The sequence below is a fragment of the Pseudonaja textilis genome, unplaced genomic scaffold (assembly GCF_049901715.1).
Source record: "Pseudonaja textilis isolate UNSWEBS1 unplaced genomic scaffold, rPseTex1.2 PTEXSCF23, whole genome shotgun sequence".
Classification (NCBI taxonomy): Eukaryota; Metazoa; Chordata; class Lepidosauria; order Squamata; family Elapidae; genus Pseudonaja; species Pseudonaja textilis.
Genome location: NW_028262868.1, coordinates 873,414 through 889,110, shown reverse-complemented (window position 1 = coordinate 889,110; position 15,697 = coordinate 873,414). Strand labels below are relative to the sequence as shown.

The 15,697-nt window shown below is 48.1% G+C and overlaps 1 protein-coding gene across 1 annotated transcript in view; it reads right to left on the bottom strand.

Moving 5' to 3' along the window:
- Positions 1 to 15,697, bottom strand: part of ZAN (zonadhesin) — a 57,147-nt gene that overhangs the window by 19,433 nt on the left and 22,017 nt on the right. The window contains exons 10-20 of the mRNA XM_087919021.1: positions 14,470 to 14,554; positions 11,145 to 12,274; positions 10,823 to 11,089; positions 10,607 to 10,740; positions 10,164 to 10,525; positions 8,350 to 8,597; positions 8,048 to 8,228; positions 6,026 to 6,140; positions 4,522 to 4,616; positions 2,221 to 2,397; positions 267 to 391 (exon numbers count right to left, since the gene is read on the bottom strand). Of these exons, the coding sequence (XP_087775147.1) occupies positions 267 to 391; positions 2,221 to 2,397; positions 4,522 to 4,616; positions 6,026 to 6,140; positions 8,048 to 8,228; positions 8,350 to 8,597; positions 10,164 to 10,525; positions 10,607 to 10,740; positions 10,823 to 11,089; positions 11,145 to 12,274; positions 14,470 to 14,554 (2,919 nt within the window). The remainder of the gene's footprint in view (positions 1 to 266; positions 392 to 2,220; positions 2,398 to 4,521; positions 4,617 to 6,025; positions 6,141 to 8,047; positions 8,229 to 8,349; positions 8,598 to 10,163; positions 10,526 to 10,606; positions 10,741 to 10,822; positions 11,090 to 11,144; positions 12,275 to 14,469; positions 14,555 to 15,697) is intronic.

The following is a 15,697-nucleotide window of genomic DNA, read 5'->3' as shown; positions in this document are numbered from 1 at the left end:
AAATGCGGACCGTGGTCCTAAGTCGCGATTTTTTCGTGCCGGTGTGACTTCTAACGGTCGCTAAACGATGACGGGGATGCTACAGCAGTTGGATGAAAAAAAAACCCGCTGCGGTCGAACCGATTTCTCCAACCCAGGCCCCCCTTGGAGAGCCAAGAAAACTCCGCCCGGTCCTCCTCACCACGTGGTAGTCCCCGTTGGCATCGGTGCAGCCGCACTGGCTGGCGGGCACGCACTGCTCTCCGCTGAGGACGAAGCCCTGGTCACACACGCAGCCTTCCACGCAGGGCAGGGCCAGGCAGGAGTCGTTCTCGGGGGCGGTGCCCGAGCAGGTGGCGGGGCAGGCGGGGCCGCAGGGGGTGTAGGAGCTCCCGGGGGGGGCAGTTCAGGGCTGGGGAGAGAAGAGAGATCGAGAGAGAGAGAGAGAGAGAGAGAGAGATTTTCCTTTAGGTATACTGAGAGGTTTTACACCAAGACAAATTTCTTGGGTGTCCAATCAATCCCACTGGGCCAATGAAGGATTCTATTCTATTCTATTCTATTCTATTCTATTCTATTCTATTCTATTCTATTCCTATTCTATTCTATTCTCTCCATTCCAATCTTCTCCTCTCTTCTCTTCTCTTCTCTTCTCTTCTCTTCTCTTCTCTTCTCTTCTCTTCTCTTCTCCTCTCCTCTCCTCTCCTCTCCTCTCCTCTTCTATTCTTCATTCCAATATTCTATTCTATTCTATTCTATTCTATTTTCTCTTCTCTTCTATATTCTCTTCTCTTCTCTATTCTATATTTTCTATTCTATATTCTCTTCTCTTCTATATTCTCTTCTCTTCTATATTCTCTTCTTTCTCCTCTCCTCTCCTCTTCTATTCTATTCTTCATTCCAATATTCTATTCTATTCTATTTTCTATTCTATTTTCTATTCTATATTCTCTTCTCTTCTATATTCTCTTCTCTTCTATTTTCTATTCTATTCTATATTCTCTTCTCTTCTATATTCTCTTCTCTTCTCCTCTCCTCTCCTCTTCTATTCTTTATTCCAATATTCTATTCTATTCTGTTCTGTTCTATTCTATTCTATTCTATTCTATTCTATTCTATTCTATTCTATTCTATTCTATTCTATTCTAACGTTCTGTTCTGTTCTATCTCTTCTACTCTACTCCATTCCATTCTCTCTTCTCTTCTCTTCTCTTCTCTTCTCTTCTCTTCTCTTCTCTTCTCTCTTCATTCCAATATTCTATTCTATTCTGTTCTATTCTATTCTCTATTTTATTCTATTCTATTCTATTCTATTCTATTCTATTCTATATTCTATTCTATTATTCTATTCTCTCTTCTCTTCTCTTCTCTTCTCTTCTCTTCTCTTCTCTTCTCTTCTCTCTTCATTCCAATATTCTATTCTATTCTATTCTGTTCTGTTCTATTCTATTCTCTATTCTATTCTATTCTATTCTATTCTATTCTATTCTATTCTATTCTATTCTATTCTATTCTATTCTATATTCTATTCTATTATTCTATTCTCTCTTCTCTTCTCTTCTCTTCTCTTCTCTTCTCTCTTCATTCCAATATTCTATTCTATTCTATTCTATTCTATTCTATTCTATTCTAATGTTCTGTTCTGTTCTGTTCTGTTCTGTTCTACTCTAGTCTAGTCTACTGTACTCCACTCCACTCCATTCCATTCCATCCCATCCCATTCTCTCTTCTCTTCTCTTCTCTTCTCTTCTCTTCTCTTCTCTTCTCTTCTCTTCCCTCCTCTTCTCTTTTATTCTCTTCTCTTCTCTTCTATTTTTCTTCTCTTGGTCTCTTCTCTTCTCCTTTCTATCCCTCCCTATTCTGCATTCCATTCCACCCTTTAAAACCCATCCTTCCTGCAGGATTGTTTCAGGGACAGATAGTAACCCCTGGCTTCATCCTCCGTCCATCCTGCAACACCAGGCTATCACTAGGTGTAACTACAGAGCGGAAGCCTTCAATCCAAGGGCACGCTAGGCCTTAAAAACCTTCCGCTACTCTTCCGTCTTTTTTACTCCAAGCAGGCTGGGGCGGTTTGTGGGTCCTGGCTGGGCAGAAGAGCAACCCAGAAGTTACTCCAATCCATCCCCGGACAACCCCGGTTGTCCGGATTCCTTACAGAAATTAGCAAACGAAGGAAAATATACTCCACCGAGAATCCCACCCCTGGCCAAGTCTCTCCGAGACCGGGGATATATTTACGGCAAAAAGTGCTGTTCCTCCAGGCGATGGTGACCCCGGCTTGGGCACAGCGGTCGGCATAGGACTGGAGGGCGAAGCACAGCATCCCTGCGTCTCCGCCGGTCTCGCAGAGGTCGTAGAAACAGTTCTCGAAGGGCCCCTCGGGGGGCACCTTGTCATGGCACGGAGCAAACGGGCCTACGGGGAAAGAGAAGGTCCGTTCACCATCATCCACCCCGGCCCAGGGACAGAGGGAGACCCACAAACTCCTAGAAAACCAGGCGCTTCGGTCTCCGTAGGGACTAGGATAGGCATCGGCAACCTGTGGCTCTAGAGCCAGTGGGGCTCTGGAGCCACCTGGGGCTCTTTCCATCCCTTTGCTGGGGCTCCCTGGTCGGCTCCACAGTTGATTGGGCTTTTGGTCAGGACAGGCAGAGGAAAAAGGACACTCTATGGCAGTGGGCCATAGAGTGGGCCACTCTATGCCAGGAGGACATTCTGTGGCAGTGGAAGCACCATAGAGTCTGGTCAGCTCCACAATTGATGGGGCTTTTGGTTAGGATAGGTAGAGGAAAAAAGGACACTGTGCTAGGAGGAGACTCTATGGTTGGGGGAACTGCCATAGAGTCTGGTCAGCTCAACAATTAATGGGGCTTTAGGTTAGGACAGGTAGAGGAAAAAAAGGACGCTGTGCTAGGAGGAGACTCTATGGTTGGGGGAACCGCCATAGAGTCTCATTGGCTCCACAATTGATGGGGCTTTGGGTTAGGACAGGTAGAGGAAAAAGGACGCTGTGCTAGGAGGAGACTCTATGTTTGGGGGGGAACCGCCATAGAGTCTGGTCAGCTCCACAATTGATGGGGCTTTTGGTTAGGACAGGTAGAGGAAAAAAGGATGCTGTGCTAGGAGGAGACTCTATGGTTGGGGGAACTGCCATAGAGTCTGGTCATCTCCACAATTGATGGGGCTTTTGGTTAGGACAGATAGAGGAAAAAAGGACGCTGTGCTAGGAGGAGACTCTATGGTTGGGGGAACTGCCATAGAGTCTGGTCAACTCCACAACTGATGGGGCTTTTGGTTAGGACAGATAGAGGAAAAAAGGACGCTGTGCTAGGAGGAGACTCTATGGTTGGGGGAACTGCCATAGAGTCTGGTCAGCTCCACAACTGATGGGGCTTTTGGTTAGGACAGGTAGAGGAAAAAGGACGCTGTGCTAGGAGGAGACTCTATGGTTGGGGAGCCGCCATAGAGTCTGGTCAGCTCCACAATTGATGGGGCTTTTGGTTAGGACAGGTAGAGGAAAAAGGACGCTGTGCTAGGAGGAGACTCTATGGTTGGGGGAACTGCCATAGAGTCTGGTCAGCTCCACAATTGATGGGGCTTTTGGTTAGGACAGGTAGAGGAAAAAGGACGCTGTGCTAGGAGGAGACTCTATGGTTGGGGAACCGCCATAGAGTCTGGTCAGCTCCACAATTGATGGGGCTTTTGGTTAGGACAGGTAGAGAGAAGAAAGGAGGCTGTGCTAGGAGGAGACTCTATGGTTGGGGGAACCGCCATAGAGTCTGGTCAGCTCCACAATTGATGGGGCTTTTGGTTAGGACAGGTAGAGGAAAAAAGGATGCTCCACTAGGAGGAGACTCTATGGTTTGGGTAACCACCATAGAGTCTGGTCAACTCCACAATTGATGGGGCTTTTGGTTAGGACAGGTAGAGGAAAAAAGGACGCTGTGCTAGGAGGAGACTCTATGGTTGGGGCAACTGCACACACGTGTGCATGTGTGCACCACACAGCTCATTTCTGGCTGTTTTGAGGCCTTTTTCGGCCTCCCAGAGTCTCGAGGAAGGCTTCTGCGGGCTTCTGCAAACTTTGCAGGCCGAAAACTCGGTCCGTTTCGTCACTTTTCGGTTGTTGTTTTTTTTAATCTGGAAATACCAGAAGTGACAAAACAGGCCCATTTTTCGGCCTGCCAAGCCTGCAGAAGCCTGCAAGAACCCTTCCTCAAACCTCTGGGAGGCCGAAAAGAAAAAGGCCTCGAACCGGCCCCAAATCCGCTGTGAGGCGCAACGCGGGTAAAGGGGGTGGCAGGGGATCGTGCACACATGCGAAGGGTTGTGCGGGGGCCGCGCCTTGTCCTCTGGGTGCTGGCCCAGGAGCGAGAGCCTGTCAGGGCGTGCACCATTTTTGGATCAGGAGCACCCCAAAATGGTTAGCCGCCCCCTGGTACAGGGCTGGACTAGAAGATCTCCAAGACCCCTTCCAACTCTGTTATCCTGTCCTTCTTGACTCCCCTCCTAAAAAGCCTTAAAAAAAAAATCTCTTACCTTGGGGATCTGTCAGAATCCCACAACTGGCGAGTCCCTGCGCCTCCCCTGCAATATCCGGATCGCATTTTTCAGGGTCTTTTGAGTTGGTGCAACTGCAAAGCACACACACACACACACACACACCGTACAAGTTATGGAAAGGACAGCCTTCCTCCAACCTGTATTTCTTCAGGTGTGTTGGATGACACCTTCCACAACCAGTGCTGGGAGGAAGAGGAGGAGGAGGGGAAGGGGAAGGAGGAAGTTGCGATCCAACACACCTTGGGCAGATTGTCCAGCCTTTCTTTGACCTCCCAAGGTTGTTTTCCTTCTGAGTTTTCGTAATGATCTCTTCAGGAATCTCTTTCCTTTAAATGGCTTTTTTTTCCCCAAAAACTTGGCCACTTTTCAGATGTGTGGACTTCAACTCCCAGAATTCCCCAGCCAAGCATTTAAAATGGCCAGGTTTGAAAAAAATGTTGCTTTAACATGAGGGGTCTCCAAACTTGCAACTTGAAGACTGGTGGACTTCAACTCCCAGAATTCCCCAGCCAAGCATTTAAATTTCCAGGTTGGAAAAATGCTTTAAAATTAGGGGTCTTCAAACTTGCAACTTTGGTGGACTTCAACTCCCAGAATTCCCCAGCCAAGCATTTAAATTGCCAGGTTGGAAAAATGGTTGCTGTAAAATTACGGGTCTCCAAACTTGCAACTTGAAGACTGGTGGACTTCAACTCCCAGAATTCCCCATCCAGCACTTAAATTTCCAGGTTGGAAAAATGCTTTAAAATTAGGGGTCTTCAAACTTGCAACTTTGGTGGACTTCAACTCCCAGAATTCCCCATCCAGCACTTAAATTTCCAGGTTGGAAAAATGCTTTAAAATTAGGGGTCTTCAAACTTGCAACTTTGGTGGACTTCAACTCCCAGAATTCCCCATCCAGCACTTAAATTTCCAGGTTGGAAAAATGTTGCTTTAAATGACAGGTCTCCAAACTTGTAGCTTTAAGACTGGTGGACTTCAACTCCCAGAATTCCCCAGCCAAGCACTTAAATTTCCAGGTTGGAAAAATGCTTTAAAATTAGGGGTCTTCAAACTTGCAACTTGAAGACTGGTGGACTTAAACTCCCAGAATTCCCCAGCCAAGCATTTAAATTTCCAGGTTGGAAAAATGGTTGCTTTAAAATTACGGGTCTCCAAACTTGCAACTTGAAGACTGGTGGACTTCAACTCCCAGAATGACTGGGGGATTCTGGGAGTTGAAGTCCACCAGTTCTTAAAGTGGTCAAATTGGGAGACCCCTGCTTTAAACAATGGAGGATTTTAAGCGGCGGGGGGAGGGGAACCCACGGTGCTTATAGCTACCCTGTTTCAAGTCTTGAAATTAAATTCGGTTAAAAAAAACAACAGGTATTTTAAAGGAAATTTCCAAACCAGGCCAGCTTGGAAGTGACTAGGCCAACATTTCCAAGACTTGACATTTCATTCCTGGGGAAGATGCTAGGAGTTGCGGGAGACTCACCTGGCATCTCCTATGTCGGGCATTTGCCAGCTCTTTCCCAGCAGGTTGGCGTCTGTCCCCGCTGAGGTGCCATCGGGCATGAGGTTGTCATCCCCTACTTGTCCGTTAAAATTCCCTGAAAAAGGAGAGAAGACATGTGAACAAGATATAAGAACTTTATTATGAAACTTTGCCCGTAGTCGGAAGACATGGCTCCCAGGAAGGCCGGGGTTTATATACCGGTTCAGGGATACAGTCTCTTCCCCTTTCCGTCTTCTCAATCTACCCAGCTACGTATTGAACTGTGCAACACCCCTATTGTTGTGGCATACTATCTGTTTCCTCGTCCTGTTTACCTGTTCCCAGTTCCGGTCACCTCCATCATTAACGTGACACCGGACAGCGTAGCCTGCCAAATACGTAAACTTTCTACAAAACCATCGAGAATTCTAACGTCATATTCCAGTAAATGAGTTTAGGTTAACCCCGAGATTAAACATGGAGTGACTGTTGCTTCCTGTTTTCACCGGTATAACTTTACATATCACCAATGGGGTGGGGTCGGGTGGGGTCGGGTGAGGTGGGGTGAGGAGTCAGTTGCTCATGTGTGGCACGCCTCTAGGCAACCCCGGACTTACGACCGCCCAAATCGGGATTAAAAACTGTGGACGCTGAGAAATTCTGACTCACGGACCAGCGGTGCGATATTTTTTTTTACGACTGGTTCTGTGGGCGTGGGTCAGTGAGCATGGCTCGGTGGGCAGGTGACTGGTGTGAGGGGCATTTCGAAAGCTTTTTTTTTTCTTTCGCAGCACCTCCCCACGCCCCTGTTTTTTTTGGGGGGGGGGCCAGTGGGCCTCAGGTGCTGAAAAAAAAAAAAAGAAGCATTTTTGAAGCCTTCCGAGATAAGCGCTGCGGGATTTCGGTTAGCTCGAAAGCGACGGAAATCCGACGACTTCCTGCTTTCTAGCTAAATCGAAACCGCATGCGGCCTGGCTGATTGTTGGAAATCCCGGTTTGGCTGAACCAGGGCGAACCGGCAACGTTTTGCCTCTGTCGTTGACCCCTTCCTCAGGGGTGGGATTCTACCGGTTCTGTCCGGTTCTATAGAACCGCTTGTTAACTTTCTAAGCGGTTCGGAGAACTGGTGGTTGGAAGCAATCTCGTTTTGTTTTGTTTTTTTTCCACCCTTATTACATTCTTGGCAGACCGCCTAGACTTCCTGTCTCCGGAGCTTGTGAGGCTTGGCTTTCTTAAAGGGGAAGGGTTGTTTTAAGATTTTTACACCGCTGTTGGTTGTTTTAAGATTTTTACACCGCTGTTGGTTGTTTTAAGATTTTTACACCGCTGTTGGTTTGTTTTAAGATTTTTACACTGCTGTCGGGAGGAAATACTTCCCTGGACATATCGGCCCTTTGAAGAAATAATTGAATAACGAAGCAAAGCTTTTAGTGACAGTGGAACCGAGGTGAGTGACATTCAACAAGGCTTCTTGGCTGGCTAGAAAGATTGACATTCAAACGTGAGTTGACACACCCTTTCTGAGTTTGGGTCTAAAACGGGTTTTTGGTGAAGCTTAAATTCTGTGCTTGGTGACGTTTCATCCTGTGTTTATTTATAGGGATAAATTCCCCTATTCAGCTTCAACAAGCAACAGCTACTGTTGTGATGTAATTATTTGTATTGTGTTTGAATATTTTTTTTCTGCCTTGTGGATTCTATTTCTATCTGGGGAGTGTGGGGTCTTCCTTCACTGCTTTAGTGCTACCTGGCACTGCCCTTTTTGGTGGTGTACTTCCAAGAGGCAGGATGCAAGCTTGACCCTTATTTCTTTTTTTACTGCCTTTGACCTTTCCTGAAATCGGGATGATTTCCTTAGGATATCTTGTGAGGCGAGTTTGACCAGCTGGTATCTTTCCGTGGTCCAAATGGATCTAAGGATTGCTTTTCCCGGAGGGCTTAAACGAACCTCTCCGCTAAAGGGTTTCACTTGAGGAGCGAGAGTCGGCCGCTCATGAAAGGTGACCCGTCTCAACTCCTTACCGCAAAGACCGCACAGCTTCCCAAAATAGGACGACGGGATGGAGACCTCAGCGTGGTGGTTCCCGTCAAATCTCACCGAGAGGCCGAAATCCGTTTGGACCCGGACAAAAGTGCCACTCAGGCGCACAGACACGCGTTGCCCGGCCACTGAGACGGGCAAGGTAACTCGCTTTCCGTTTACCTGTGGGGCAGAGAGTCAAGAGAAGGTTCCAGTGATGAGAGCAGGAGGGGGGAAGGTGCGGGCTAATGTTTTCAGGAACCAGGAGTATCCGTTCAGGAAGTGGGATCCCAGGAATACTCACCGTTACTCTCCGCGCTTTGAGCAGGACAATCTGGGTCCCGTAGACAGTTACATTGACGGACTTGAGGTAGGAGACCTGGGTGTTGCTCCCGCGGTGTTCGTTGGTGGTCTCGATCTGGAAGGTGGGCTGGCCGGGCGTAGCATTGCAGGTGGCACTCAGCAGGTAGGTGCAATTCCCCATGAAATGGAAGAGGCGGCCATCGTACGTTGTGTAATGGGGGTCTCCAGAAACGACGCAGGATGCAGAATCTTTGGGAAACGAAGAGAGCCGTGATGGCACGCAGAGCCATTGGTACCAGCGTGCGAGCCGCAGGCATCTCGCGGCGCCATGTACAGCGCCTCACAGCTGATTTTTGGCCGGTTTGAGGCCTTTTCCGGCCTCCCAGAGGCTCGAGGAAGGCTTCGTCTGGTTTTGCAGGCCGAAAACGAGGCGCGTTTCGTCACTTCCTGTTTTTCCAGAAATACTTGAAGTGACGAAGGGCCTAATTTTCAGCCTGAAAAGCCTGCAGAAACCTCCTTCGAGCCTCTGGGAGGCCGAAAAAAGGCCTCAAACTGGCCGAAAATCAGCTGTGCGGCGCCGTACAGGTAAGGGGGCAGCGGCGGGCGTGGGATTGGGGATTGCGCACGCATGCGTAGGGGGTGTGGGGAGCCGCGCATTGCCTTCTGGGGAGTCCCCGTCCCCCTCCTGACTTGGGTCAAGGACACGTGAAAAGCTGCTCGCTCCCACGGATTGAACCGGTACGTTAAAGCAGTTGGTTTCCTCGGTTTCTGAGCATGGGCAGAGTGATTTTTCTTCTCCTCATGGGTTTTTTTTTCTTTTCCCGCTCCTCAATTTGATCCTCCCGTAGCTATAAATGTTTCCTCACCAAAAGGGAGATATTGGGGGATTATCAGTACTTGGAAAAGAAAAAAGGGGTTCTCCGTGATACGGATGTCCAACTCGCCATCACGTGGCATTTCGTGATGTGTTCCCCGGAGTTGACGGAGTGCTTTGGGGTTGTTTTTATCGACATGGAGTAGGGGTGTCAGACTGGCAACCCATCATGCACAGCCACCCCTACTCCATGTCGATAAAAACAACCCCAAAGCACTCCGTCAATTCAGTCCAAAACGTTCTCGCGAAGGTGGACTAATGATCTCCGAACAGTTATCAATCCTGGGACACTAACCGGTAAATAGTTCCACACTCGCTGTTGACAAGGAAGGCTGGGTTAACAGAGCTAGATCCACGCGACCAAACGAACGGGCATTCCCTACAAAAGCCCCCCTCTCTTCTTGCTCCTCTTTTAATCCTAATAGGAGGGGCCATTCATCGTCCACCTGCGGCCTTACTCCCCCGTCAACCCCGAGTCCTTTTGTTTTTAGAAGTTCTGCGCGCGCGCGTGCGCTGGGAACCGGTTACAACTGCTCCCCAACCTCAGTACTATCTGAGCCCAAAGGCAACCGATCACTGCCAGCCTGCCCTGGCCCTCATCCAAGCCTTCCTCAGCCTCCAAGACTGGCCCGTCTTTGTCCCCAATCTACTCACTCCTGTCCGACACTGTTGCCGGCTCCGCCGGCTGCCGGTGGGCCACAACAGATGCTGGCAATTTTGCTAAAATTCTCTTTTTTTTTCCTGGCCTAACGGTGAACGGCATGTTTTTCATCCGAAAAAAACAATAACATTTTGCTCGTACCGTTGTTATTCCGCCCTTACTATTCTGTGTTATTTTTTTTTTAACAACTTCAATTTGCACCTTGCCCAACATAACACTTCTGAAGTAATGAGTGAAACGGGGAGACCTATTCGATTACAACCCACTCCGAAGAACCAACCTGGAAGTGGTCTAGGAGTCGTTGGGTCCACGTCTGGTCTCCTTGTTGTAGATTTGGGGGTATCAACAGAATACGTCAGCAGGGGACGCGTGGTGGTGGAACCAGAAGGCTGGGCACTCGTAGAAGTGGTAGCTGTTACAGTGGGGAGGGTAATGTTCGGACGGATAGCTGTACTCGGGGTGACGGAAGTAGTGGTTGTTCCAGTGACGTTGGGACGGATAGCTGTACTGGGGGTGACGGGAGTAGTGGTTGTTCGAGTAACGTTGGGAAGGATAGCTGTACTGGGGGTGACGGGAGTAGCGGTTGTTCGAGTGACGTTGGGACGGATAGCTGTACTGGGGGTGACGGGAGTAGCGGTTGATCTAGTGACATTGGGACGGATAGCTGTACTGGGGGTGAGGGAGTAGCGGTTGTTCTAGTGACGTTGGGACGGATAGCTGTACTGGGAGTGACGGGAGTAGCGGTTGTTCGAGTGACGTTGGGACGGATAGCTGTACTGGGGGTGATGGGAGTAGCGGTTGTTCGAGTGACGTTGGGACGGATAGCTGTACTGGGGGTGACAGGAGTAGCGGTTGTTCTAGTGACGTTGGGACGGATAGCTGTACTGGGGGTGACGGGAGTAGCGGTTGTTCTAGTGACGTTGGGACGGATAGCTGTACTGGGGTGATGGGAGTAGCGGTTGTTCGAGTGACGTTGGGACGGATAGCTGTACTGGGGGTGACAGGAGTAGCGGTTGTTCTAGTGACGTTGGGACGGATAGCTGTACTGGGGTGACGGGAGTAGCGGTTGTTCGAGTGGCGTTGGGACGGATAGCTGTACTGGGCTTGACAGGAATAGCGGTTGTTCCAGTGACGTTGGGACGGATAGCTGTACTGGGAGTGACGGGAGTAGCAGTTGTTCGAGTAACGTTGGGAAGGATAGCTGTACTGGGGGTGACGGGAGTAGCGGTTGTTCGAGTGACATTGGGACAGATAGCTGTACTGGGGGTGATGGGAGTAGCGGTTGTTCTAGTGACGTTGGGAAGGATAGCTGTACTGGGCGTGGCGGGAGTAGCGGGTATTCCAGTGATGTTCGGACGGATAGCTGTACTGGGGTGACGGGAGTAGTGGTTGTTCCAGTGACGTTGGGACGGATAGCTGTACTGGGGGTGACGGGAGTAGTGGTTGTTCGAGTGACGTTGGGACGGATAGCTGTACTGGGGGTGATGGGAGTAGCGGTTGTTCGAGTGGCGTTGGGACGGATAGCTGTACTGGGGGTGACGGGAGTAGCGGTTGTTCCAGTGACGTTGGGATGGATAGCTGTACTGGGGGTGACGGGAGTAGTGGTTGTTTTAGTGACATTGGGATGGATAGCTGTACTGGGGGTGACAGGAGTAGCGGTTGTTCTAGTGACATTGGGACGGATAGCTGTACTGGGGGTGACAGGAGTAGCGGTTGTTCCAGTGACGTTGGGACGGATAGCTGTACTGGGGGTGACAGGAGTAGCGGTTGTTCTAGTGACGTTGGGACGGATAGCTGTACTGGGCTTGATGGGAGTAGTAGTTGTTCCAGTGACGTTGGGACGGATAGCTGTACTGGGCTTGATGGGAGTAGTAGTTGTTCCAGTGACGTTGGGACGGATAGCTGTACTGGGCTTGACGGGAGTAGCAGTTGTTCCAGTGACGTTGGGACGGATAGCTGTACTGGGGGTGACGGGAGTAGTGGTTGTTCTAGTGATGTTGGGACGGATAGCTGTACTGGGGGTGACAGGAGTAGCGGTTGTTCTAGTGACGGGACGGATAGCTGTACTGGGCGTGACGGGAGTAGCGGTTGTTCCCGAGTGGATGGTGACATCGGGAAGGGCAGCTGTGGTGTTGGCGACGGAAGGAACTGGCGTCGTGGCTAAGGTTTCATTCCTGGTGAGTCCAGAAGTGCTTGTTGTGACAGGGACCGGCCGGTTGGACTGGGCGGTGGTCCTTGTGATTTTGGTGGCAGTGGATAGAGTGGACGTTGTGGGTCCCGAAGAGGTCATCGCTGTAGGCCAGGAGATGGTCGATTGTTCTTGCGGCACACCTGGTCCATCGGACGGAGCTGTGGAGATGGTTCTTGGAGGCACATTTGTTGGTGGGCGTTCTGGAAAGAAGAAAAGGAGAACAATTTTGAAATGAGGACCATCAAGGATAAGCTTCTTGGGCCTCTGTGGCCAGTCAGAGCCTGCACCGATCACAGACGCTCCAGAGATACGGCGAGTTTCTTCTTTATTTTCTTTCTTTCTGCGGCGAACGTCTTTTGTGTCCCTTTCGCGGAAGCTTGCTTTCACACAGTGTAAATCAACACCCACACTTCCCCTCTGCACAGAAACACAGGGTGGGCTGTTTTTTTTTTAAGTCTTAAATTCTCCATAAAGTTTTTAAAACAACCCAAAAGTTTTTCGTCTTTCAAATAATAATTTCCCACCAAAAAAGGGAAAAATAAGGGGGAAAATCGATACGATGTCCGAAAGCAACAGAAAAGGGGAATACAGAAGAGGGTGGAGATTAAGAGGGTGGAGATTAAGAGACGGGGCGGTGTAAAAAGGCTAGATTGGAGAAGGAAGGAAGGGAAAAAAGGGAAGAGAAGTTACAAAGGTTTGAAACAAGACGTAAAGAAACACGATTTATTCAGAGATAAAGGGTAAAAATATAATTAAAAAAGAGATTCCGCAAAAGTACCTAAGACTGTACTGTTGTATGTGTATTTGAAATAATGTTAGAAAACTGGAACACTATATGATTATAAAACGTTTAATGATAAGAGTTTAATTTGCTATCATTGTTTTAATTATATTACAAACGTATCATTTTCCTATTTTAAAATATAGCATGCAGCTTTAGAAGGTACTAAGCAGAATCAGAATGGAAACTATATATTATTTTAAGTGTTAAGAAACACTTAAAGAAACACCCAACAAGATGTAAAGAAACAGGATTTATTCAGAGATAACGGATAAAAATATAATTAAAAAAGAGATTCCGCAAAAGTACATAAGACTGTACTGTTGTACGTGTATTTGAAATAATGTTAGAAAACTGGAACACTATATGATTATAAAACGTTTAATGATAAGAGTTTAATTTGCTATCATTGTTTTAATTATATTACAAACTTATCATTTTCCTATTTTAAAATATAGTATGCAGCTTTAGAAGGTACTAAGCAGAATCAGAATGGAAACTATATATTATTTTAAGTGTTAAGAAACACTTAAAGAAACACCCAACAAGATGTAAAGAAACAGGATTTATTCAGAGATAAAGGGTAAAAATATAATTAAAAAAGAGATTCCGCAAAAGTACATAAGACTGTACTGTTGTATGTGTATTTGAAATAATGTTAGAAAACTGGAACACTGTATGATTATAAAATGTTTAATGATAAGAGTTTAATTTGCTATTGTTGTTTTAATTATATTACAAACATATCATTTTCCTATTTTAAAATATAGCATGCAGCTTTAGAAGGTACTAAGCAGAATCAGAATGGAAACTATATATTATTTTAAGCGTTAAATTTAGGGGAAAGATAGAAAGGCGTCATATTTCCATCAGTGATTATGGGAGAAATTTTGTGTTCATGAGAAAAATCATAAATAATTGAAATAGAACAAATGATACAAGCATAGTAAGTTAAACTGAGATGAAATAAATAAGATAGAATTAAGAAAGTAAAAAGAGGGGAGAAGCGATATAGAAAAGGTAGAATGATAAATAAGACATGAAACGGTATATCATGTGAGCGTGAATTTGATTTAGGTCCGTATAAAAAGATGTAGCCCGGGACTAAGCCGCTTTCCCAAAATAAGTTTTGCGCTCTTATGTTTTGTGTTTTGTTGGTGTATGTTTGTTTATTGAAAAATTAATAAAATTGTCATTAAAAAAAGAAAAAAAGAAACACAGGGTGGGCTGTCACACCGTTGTGTTTGGGCGCCCCTCTGTCCACCCCGAACGAAAACAGACACACGAAGACTCGTTTCTGGCGGAGTTTGGGGGGAAGAGAAAGAAAGACTTCTGCGGCTTCTGCTGTTTTCCTTGCATGCAGCCAAAAGTCTCTCTTTCTCTCTTTCTCTCTCTCTCTCTCTCTCTCTCCCTGCAAACGAAACTGGAGACGATCTCCAATAACGAATGATCGATCGTTCCGAAAAACGGACGGGGGAGGGGATTTTCCTGCAGACTTTTGAGGGGGAGGGGATTTTCTCGGGGTCTCCGCTCCGCGGGAATCAAAACGACGCGGAGTTTGGTGGCCCCTCGAGGTCCGAAAGGTGTGCCGACCCCTGGCTTCGACCGCCTTACCTGCACAGAGGCCCTTCCGCACCGAAATATTATCCAACGACACGTCCAAGTAGGCGTTGCTTCCTCGGATGACCTCGAAAGCGACCTGAGTTCAAGGAAAATAGTTAGTCGTTAGGGGGACGGGGTTGGACGCGGTTGTCTTTGCTGTTCACGGTGTCCGCTCTGTGGTCTTTTAGAGTCGCCGGCAGAAAGGTCTGTGTGTGTGTGTGTGTGTGTGTGTGTGTGTGTGTGAAGTAGTACATTCCTTAAATGCTTTCATAGGTAATGGCGGCCGAAGCTTCCGGCGCAGTAGTACATTCCTTAAATGCTTTCATAGGAAATGGCAGCCGAAGCTTCCGGCGCGCACGATTATTCCCGGAGAGCGTGATTGTGGACTCTCGGCTAGGGAGGCGTCCCATCAGAGAATATACATCCAGAGGAGGGGTAGGAGGAAGACGAGGCACCAGGTGTAGGAAATGAAGGATGCCACATCCACATTGTTGTAGACTACCACCTGTTTCCTTGTCCTGGGAAACTACCCTGCCCCCAGGTAGCGCCGGCACGTTCGTGCCGAATAAATCCTTCTTTCAAACTGGGAGACGCGGCTAGGGAGTCGCGATTTGAACGCGGGGAGGGGTGCCAGACCCCTCCTCCCCCGACCACCCTGAGCTCGGCTGTTTTCCGGAAGACATTTTAGTTTAGTTTCCCCTCGTACAAACGAAATCGAACGCCCTCGCATCCTGACTGTGAAAATAAACCCGAGCGCGCCGCAAACCGCAAACCGCCCACTCGATCCCCTTCGGTTTCCGCTGATAAACCAGAGCTGGATTTCTGATCGATTCCTTCCACGTCGTCTACTCTCGGCTGCTCGGTCTCATGGGTGGTTGAGGATCAAGTTATGGTCTCCGCACCGCGGAAGCAAAAAAATCGGGCCACCTCATCGCGGTAGGCAGACTCACCCCCGCTCCCCCTGGAAAAAGGAGTCCCACCACTGTTGTATCACCGTTGTTTCCTTGCCCATACGAACTAGCCCTGATGGCGTGATCTACTTTGTAAACCACGGTCTGAGATGGTCCTCCTCATTTCAACTCCGAGCTACACCTCTTCTCCTTCAGTTGTACTCAAGGAGGGTCCATTTGACCGAAAGCCGGGACCACCGGAGATACGCGGACTCCTCTTCCACTCTTTCTCACCCACATGGTCGGCAATAAAACGACATTGGCGCTCCTTTGGACCACCCCAGGATCCG